This window comes from Microtus ochrogaster, chromosome 5, assembly GCF_000317375.1.
Source record: "Microtus ochrogaster isolate Prairie Vole_2 chromosome 5, MicOch1.0, whole genome shotgun sequence".
NCBI lineage: Eukaryota > Metazoa > Chordata > Mammalia > Rodentia > Cricetidae > Microtus > Microtus ochrogaster.
This window is the reverse complement of record NC_022012.1, coordinates 46,130,849-46,139,795: the sequence shown is the minus strand read 5'-3', so window position 1 is coordinate 46,139,795 and position 8,947 is coordinate 46,130,849. Positions and strand designations below refer to the sequence as shown.

The 8,947-nt window shown below is 42.8% G+C and overlaps 1 protein-coding gene across 2 annotated transcripts in view; it reads right to left on the bottom strand.

Annotated features, from left to right (window-relative positions):
* Positions 1–275: 275 nt before the first annotated feature.
* Arhgap20 (Rho GTPase activating protein 20) overlaps positions 276–8,947 on the bottom strand; it is a 91,035-nt gene continuing 82,363 nt past the window's right edge. For both annotated transcript variants that reach the window (XM_026779123.1, XM_005347342.3), the window contains exons 13-15: positions 7,842–8,031; positions 6,683–6,797; positions 276–5,473 (exon numbers count right to left, since the gene is read on the bottom strand). In XM_026779123.1, coding sequence (XP_026634924.1) covers positions 3,606–5,473; positions 6,683–6,797; positions 7,842–8,031 — 2,173 coding nt within the window. In that variant the 3' untranslated portion in view covers positions 276–3,605. The remainder of the gene's footprint in view (positions 5,474–6,682; positions 6,798–7,841; positions 8,032–8,947) is intronic.

The window sequence follows — 8,947 nt, the reverse complement described above, 5'->3', positions numbered from 1 at the left end:
GTGTGTAAACGAGATTTCAAAACCAAAGCTTGCGAATCAAACCTCAGACTAGAGCCTTCGGCCAGTTCTACCATAACTATTCACATTGTACAAAGATGGTTTTCAAGGGTTTTAATGGAGTGAAAAAGGAAAAAGGAATTAACGCACCATGAAGGTAGCTCAGAAGCAGGAAGGGCTTAGAGCAGGCAGCACAGACCTTGGGAGATTTCTTCCTTTCACAGGGAGGTTTGCTTATGAGAAGACCTCATAACCAAAATGAAAGAAACTGAAGCAAATGCTTTACCCAAATTTATTATTCACAGTATAAAAAAATTACTGGAGGCTTTTTTAAAAAAAAACAAAAACAGAAAGATCTTTGTTGGGCTGACAAATTAGAACCTTCTGATTCAGTGTTATGACATGCAAAGTAGACTATAAAGAAAATATTTAACTAAAATATTCAATTGAGTCCTCATTAAAAGTAAGTTTCTATTTTTCTCTAAAATTTAGATAGAATTTAGTGTGTGCACATTGTAGAAATACAATCAATACCATTTGTGAAAGTGTTTTTGTCATTCCTACCTAACAAATCTGTTTTTCTAGCTGCTGAATTCCTTGAAAACAGTAGTTGAACTTATACAGAGACCACGTGATAAAGCTCAAGTCAGGGATCTAGTAGTCATGAGAAATGTCATACTTCATAAATTACCTCCAAAGCACAGATATCCTGGTGTGTGTAGGAAGTCAACTGAATGGCCTAAAAATGAAATAATATCATACACACAATCAAATTAATCAAATTGAGCTGATATTTCTTTTAGCATATGGACAAACTAGTCCACATTGCTACAGAAATACAATGAAAAAACACAATTTCTGACAAAATGGGGGACTGTTATGTATAAAGCATAACTTATTTGGTAAACAAGATTTAAAAATATAAAAAGGAAAAACAATTTCACTCTTTTGTTCCCCTAGAAAAACTATGAGTAAAAACTTAAGGCCACAACTCATTGTGTATGAAATGTTCAAAGGGTGCTCAGGCTTGCCGAGCGAAAGAACTCTCCGCAGTCAGCGTTTCTCTGTGGGCCTGTTAACTGCAGGATGACATTTTATTTAACACACAGCATGGACTTGTTCATGCCCATTATCAGTGCCTTGAAAACCAAACAATTTAAAAGTTAGCAGCAGTTTCTGCAAGGTACAAAAATACACATTTTGTTACATAACACAGTAATAAAATTTGTCAAGATATATTATACAAACTCATAGCATTTGAGATAAAGAATCAGTCTAATATATTATAGATTGATGGAGTCTAATAAAATGACATGTTTGTGTTCAAATCATATAATACTTTACAGCAATATTAACAGACTATTCACATTGAGTATCGCGGGAGCATATAAGGAAACAGCGTCGGAATGGTTGATGGAGAACCTTACCAACTATTTTCTTCTATGCTTCAAACTGGGTGGACAATTTTCTACTGGCCATTATAAAAGGACAAGAAAAGCCAGAACTCTTTAGCGTGTTCAGGATGCATTTCTTCCAGAGAGACATTCGAAGTCCTAAGATCTTCATTCACTTCTTGCAGTTCTGACAGTAGTATGCCCTAAAGGGAAGGGTCGTCCTGCTAATTTTATCTATCAATACCACAAAAGATACATATGGATACTTAGGAGTCTTCACATGGAAGTGGTGGGTTATAAGGTGGGATCTAGTTCACAGCTGATTGAGATTGCCAGTGTCGTGAAGAGGCTCTTTGGACACAGAGTTCTAAAAGTTAATTATGATTAGGGCAAACAGGGCCATGCCGCTGAGAGGTAGGTGGCATTTCTACAGCTAATACTTAGGTTCTTATCCTACGACCCGCAATGCAATGTTTGGGAGAAGGGAACAAGATCTGCCATGAGTTTCCTGGTGGCTGGCAGGGAAAATAATTTGGGATAAACTAGTTTTTGAGTGAAAAGTCCTTTCTACAGTGGATTCATGAGATCACGTAGACTCAGGCAACTTCTAATAGGTGAGTATCTCAAATGAAGGAGGATGCACATCTATTTTAGGATGTATCCTCCATTTCATCCTGGCAGACAAGATCTTACCCCTAGGGAGGAAAACATGCTGGGTGTAGCCTTGAAGGTAAAAAGAGAGGAGAGATGTTCAAGATAAATTTCTGGGGTCTAAACTTTTAATATTTATAATCCACAAACCATTTGGAAAAGATGGAGAACTTTGGCAAGAAAGGCAGTGAGCATCGGAGACAGCCCAACAGCATCTTTGTTGTGTGTTCTGCTCAATAATAACCCTACATCCTGTCAATCTCTAATCGATAGCGATCTCTAGAGTGAAAGGGTAATTAACAATTGTTCATGTGCTCCTTTTGGTTGACTCTGACAAGCAGTGCTGCAGAGAAACATCTCCGCAGTGGTGCCATATTGACAGATAATACTTGTGGAACCAGGAAGGCAATGTCATTTCAGGAAACTGCCAGTAATCAAAACGCGGGGTGATTGATAGGGAAAAGTTTCATGTGATAACCTGCCATTAAGTCTAAGTCAACGGCCTTTCTGTGACATCTTAAGTATCGAAGGATCCAACTTTCTGCCTGGATACATTTCTACACACATTTTCTGAATTACCATCAACATAATAAGCATAATAACCATCAATAAGCAGCTTTTCTTGATTACACAAATGTTGCTATCAACATGGCAGAAAAGATGGCATCTCCAGTTTCTCTGTAGCCTTGCCTCTGAGATTAGTCAGCCAGGGAAAGTTAAAAAATCATTTCTCTAATTCTTATATGGCTATTTTTCTACATTACTAGAGCAAATGTTGTCAGCAGGGCCCTTTTTAAATAGGGATAAGATACATTTTTTTTTTATCACAGGCACTGTGTGAAGGACACCAAAGTGAGCAAACGTCCTTCTTTGTCTTTACATCAACATTTCTTCAAGATGTGAATAAATTCAACCCTAATAGAAAAACAATTAACCAAGCCACCCAATTACAAAGCTGTGCTGTCCCGGCACCCATAGCTCTTTAACCACTGGTTTTCTCTACTCTGCCTTTATCAACAAGCTGGTCCATAAAGTGACCCTGGTGGCGACACATGACTAGAGAAAGCCACGGGCTTGGATTCAGGTTTTATATGGCTTCCTTAGTGAATGTACACGCTTTCCCGAATGGCTCAGGAGCCCCTTGTCTTGCCTGCTTGTTCCACGGCATAAAGATGGCTTCTCTCTATCGTTCCTCTCTGTGTCACTACGGCTTCATTTAAAGTGCTCTGGTCCTTCAAGACAGCTAGCTCACAGACTCTTGAGACAAGGAGGCCTAAATGAAGGACACCTCTTCTACCCTTCTGTCAGGATCCTAATGTCTCAGAAAAGGACTAACTTAATGCTTTAATAGGGAAGCCTTTCGGAACTTTAGATGATGAAACTTTTAAACCAGCTTTTACCACATAATCTTAACAAAGAAACTGTCGTATTAGCAATGATTGTCCTCATGCTACCTACCCCAGGTGTCTTAGAAAAGGGGGTTATACTAGTTACTATCCTTGTTTTCATTAGCCCGGTTCCTGTTCTTAAAGATATCGGATAATTTATTTTGATATAATATTCTTATTGCAGGTCACTGTCTTTGGTTAAATGTCTGTCCCCAGCATCGCAGGCTGTTGTAGGTTCTGTATCTGGGCTGGTCACATCCTCCACAATCTCCAGATTTGCTGAGGCTCCTTCCCAGGGGCTGTCAGAAGAGTGCTGCCCTACGCTCTCTTCTCCCTCCTGCAACTTCATACCAAGCTTGAGTCTGCCTTCCAGCAGGTGGAGCGGAGAGGTGGAGTGTTGCCCAGAGTCCTGGCCGGCACAGAAACCGTACCCACGGGCCGTCTGTGCAACTCCAGGTCCTTCATGTGCCCTTAGGTGTATGTCATCCTGACTCTCTTGCAGAGGGTCTGCCTCTGGAGTACCAGGAGCATGTGGAGGGAACCCCAAAGGTTCTTTCAGGGAACAGATCTTCCTGTCTTCTGGTCTGGCTGCTCTTGTTTTCTTTTTGAGGGACCAGTTCTTCAAAGTGACCAAACCACTTCTCAGCCATGCGCTGGGGTGAACAGTCACAGAATGCATGTGTGACGGCTGCTCCACGGGACCCTTTCTTAAATAAGTTAGATGACTGCTGGCCTGCCCCGTGGAGGGACCAGGTATTCCAGGTACGAGGGCGGGACTGTCACAGTCAGTGGACAGCTCTTCTTCCTGCTTTCTCTGAGCCTGAAAAGTGCAATCTACTGGAGAGGAAGTTTCGGTGGGAGTAAACACAGAGTGTTCAGAGATCTGAGAGAAAGCGCTGTCCTGGGAGCTTACCGAGGAGCCGGATGGGGACGTGCCTGGGGAAGATAAACTAGAATAGCTAGCCCTTGGGCAGAGGTTGAGTCTTGGGGGCAAGGCCTTCTCAGTGCTTTGGTGTGTGCCACTGCTCTTGCCCACCTCAATCCCCATGACCAGGCTCTGGTTGATGAGCTTCTGCCCCTCGAGTTGCAAAGACTTGTGCCTTCTGAGATAGTCCTCTTCCTCATGCAAGAGGCCAGTCTCCCAGCTGCTTTTGTGTTGTTTCTTTGAATAGATCCCCCTGAGATAGGACAGTTTGTAGTTTTGGTCATCTATGCTGGGTTCGGAACAGCGCCGATGTACCTGCGAGCTCTTCCTGGCGTCTCCCATGTGTGGTGGGGAGAATCTGCATGTATCTGCATCAAAGGGTTGCTTCCTGGACCGGTCCTGGGAGGATGTGTGACTGTAAGAGGCCACAGAAATGGCCACTGGCTTGGACTTAGCTAACGGTGTCACTTGATTTCCTTCGTGACCAGACAAGCTTTTCTTTTTAATGTGTTCATTAGTAGCATTTTTCTTGCTGATGTCAGTGCCCGTGACTGAACTCTGTCTAAAACACGTCTTACCCCCTTTCTTCGGGGGCTGGGTCTGCTTTAGGTAATCTTCATCCTTTCTAGAAAGCACAGCATCGCAGCTGGACTTGCGCAGCTTTTTCTGGTAAAACTCTCGGAGATAAGAGAGCTTTGTGTCGAGATAGTCGATACTGGGCTCTGAGCAGCGCCGGTGCCGCCGCAGGACTTTGGGGGCATTTGCTGCAGCCACAGGCAGGCAGCTGGGTGTACCTGGGCCAGCTGGGGCCCTAGTGTGCTCCCCCAGTGAAACTTTCCTATAGGGTACAAAAACATTCACAGGCTTGGACTCCAGAGGTTGTTTCATTTGAATGTGTTCATCTTTAGACTGATCTAAGTCAAAATCACTCAGAGTTAAAAGGCCTTCCACCTCAGGCTGTTCAAGGTCATAGTCACTGAGGGTTAAGACGGAGTCCATGCTTCTGCTCCCCTGGCCAAGTTTTGTCACCAGGTCACTGCACGGAGCATCAGCATCCTCATTGAGCTCATTTTCCAAGCTGTCGTAAGAGGAGTCGTTCATTTGGAAACAAGATGTATCTGTGGACAGAAATGAAACGATAGTTAGCATTCTTACAAATCCAGCCCGGGCTGCCATTAAACAACACCATGCTTATTGTCATGTGTAGAGTTCAAATTTCTACCTTCAAGAAGAAAAGAATCTTTAAAAAATGTAAAGTTCTGTATGTAGAGGGAGCCAGCAGCACATAAGGCAAAGGCACACGTGAGGTCAGAGGACAAAGGACAACTTGCTGGAGTGGTTCTTTCATGCCACCATGATGGCGCCCAGTGATAGGAAATCAAACCCAGGCCATCAGGCTTATGGGGGTGGTGGTGGGAGTAAGCACCTTTAGGCACTAAGCCATCTTAACTGCCTAAATCTTTCCATTATCCCAAATGCTAGTGCTGAAGACAAAAATCTTCCAGGGGTGTGGATGCTAGCATCATCTCAGTTTCTAATAAAGTGACTTCTTCTTAAGAAGTTTCTCAAAGCAACAGTTATGTCATAAAATGAAGAAATAATAAGAAGTAAATGAGCTAGGGTCAGGCTGACCTGGGTTTTGAGTAGGAGTCTCTATTCTGACAGGGTAGTGTTGCATACAGTTACACAAAACACATGCCAATTTCTGTGAAAGCTTTCATAAAGCTCTCTCAAGTTAGCCATTGCTTTGTGTGACTCTAGCAATGTTGAAAGGGTAAATATTGTTCATATTTTATAGATGAAATACTGATGTTTGATGGCACAGAACTATAGACTGGAGGACGCATAGTAGCAATTGCTGGCAAGGAACTCATATTCTGGAGGTTTTATGTCTATAAATTCAGACCCTCTCCCCACTCTCAACCTCAAAGATGCTAGATGTTTCAAACTGGCTAAGAGCACTCTAGAATTCTGAGGTCTTAGAGACCACTAGGAATGGTGGTGAGGGTAAAAAGCACCCCAAACCAGGACTTCCCTGCTTTTCTGGACCTTTGATTCTAGTTTCAACAGCATAAGTTCTGATATATAGCAGAGTTCTTCTGTTTATTTAAAATAAGGATTCAAATCTCCAGGGTACAACTTGTAGACCAAGGTCTCAACCCAAGTACACCTTAACCCCATCACACTGATCTATTTATTATCAGGCCTTCCGAGGAAGGAATGCAAGCCCTGGGTCCTACTGCCCCAGGTCGGAGGCTGACAGACAACCAGTCTCCACGTCTTCACAGATAACATCTAGCTCTTACAAAAGGTGTTCTCCACAGTACCTGAGGTGTGTTCTCTGCTGTCGCTTCTCTCAGGGAGATCCCCCAAGAGAGAAGTGATTTCTTCTCCAAATATCCTACAGCAATTTTCAATCAGAAATTGTATAAGAAGTGAAACCTGTGCACAATGAAAAGAATCCAAGCGTTATTATTCATATAGCTCCCCTGTCACATTTCATATACACAACCTAATCTTGGCCACAAAATGGAAACGACTCGAGGGAAGTAATCAAAATGGTATAAAAGCTCCACTGCCAACTGATGGTGCTTTAGAGAGTAGTTTGGGCACAGAACCGAATTTGAGGCAGCAGACTACAATCATCTGTGATTTGGGCGCAGTCTTAACATTTTACATCCTTAATTTCATCTTTTAAATTAAGGCAATTTCAAGTATTCTCACTCCATTTGGTGTTTGGGATGGGAGAAACATACTTTGTTATTAAAATTTATCAACTCTCAGTAATAGAGACACACAAGGATTTCTTGTATAAAGGGCAACTTGCTATAATTTGGGACAAGGGCTCCTCTGTGGGTACAGAAGGAAGAGACGGACAGGCAGACAGCATGCAAACCTGGGCTACTCATGACTAGTCTCAGCATGGCTCCCTATTATCCTTCTTAAGTGAGGTGCCTATGGGGAGAGGAGCATTTGCAGGGGCTGTGCTGCCACTGAGATGGACAGGAGCTGACCTATAGATTCTTTGCCTCGGCAGCTGAGACATGCTATGTCTGAAAGGAACTGGTACCCCAAGTCCCTGGTCAACAGCCAGGCCCTACAGGGGTGGGATCTCAGTCCCTACTGCATCATTACAAAAAAAAACCACAGTAAGCAACTTCTCTCAGGATTGTGCAGCTGGTAAAAGTTGGCACTGAGAGCGGAACTCCCCTGGCTTGTCTGGACTTGTGCTTCCTTACCACGTGTGGTTTGAGTCAGTCCTACTCTTCAGCCTCCTTAAAGGGAAAAGTGAAGCAACAATTGATATTTTTTTAAAGTTTTTATATGTTTCACCTTGCTATAGTCTACTAGACGGACAGGTCAATAAACCCACACAAAGAGTCTACTTTAGCTCTTTAAGAAACTACGTTTCAGCAAATTGTGAATTTCAAATGTTTCAGAATGAGGGACTGAGGACTCAGGACATAAAATGAAAAATGTCATTACCTTTTTTGTAAATTCATTTTCTAGTTCTGGGCTGGAGGAAGTAGGAGGCCAAAGAATGCTTGGAGCGATACACACTGCTAAGTTAAATGCAGTCATCTGATTAGATAAGGAATGTTGTTCAATGTTGTGTAATACCCCAAACAGATACCTTAGGAAAACAACATTGGCTCTGGGAAGCTGATCTAATAGCCTAAAGACAGAAAAATGCAGGACGTTTTATTAAGAAACGTGTAAAGACAGGCACCCCTCACTTCACCTGCATGGGGAACCATGCAGATCAAACAGGCACATCAAGAGCACAGTGCAGACACACAAGCGTTCAGGTGGGTGTTGTGTGTGAAGCAAGGGCACTCACAGGAGGTGCCCTGGCAACTGTTTCCAGGTCTTGTCTTCATAACTCAATGGAAATGTGGAAGAGTGCATAAACTATGTTGCCCGCTGTAACTCCAAGAAAAGTAGTACAATGTGTTTTAACTCAGGCAACTCCTGCAACATTTTGTAATATGCCCAAGCAAACCCACAAAAGACATCCTGATAAGATTAAAGTACTCATTTACTTCCAAGCAGGAAGGCAAACGTGATATTTCTTGGTGAGAATCCAAGGCTTAGCTATGAAGACTTCAAGGTTTGTTCTGGGAGCCATGCTCTCCCACCCAGATTCCAGAGGCAACTGTGCCCCAAACCTATCATTCTCAGGTTAGTCAAGCTTGAGAGGATTATGTTTCCCACTGTTCTTATTTTATGTAAGTTATAAAAAGTAGTTTTAAATGACTACTCAACAAAACTTATTTTTACAACCATCCATAGCGGGTGTGCACGTGCGTACACACACACACACACACACACACACACACACACACACACACACTCCCCCCCTCTGTGTGTGTGTGTGTGTGTGTGTGTGTGTATGTTACTTTTTCTATAAGAAACCTACAACTTGAGGAAATAAGGTACTTTGGCACTTGTTTCCCAAATAGCAGAGGTCTTTCTTCAGTATAATGGGTGTATTCAGCAGGAAATAAAGCATTTAACATACACGTTCTGTAGGGCACTAAGCACACTGACTGTAGATAAGCAATAGTGGTGCATCTAATGCTTGGCTATGG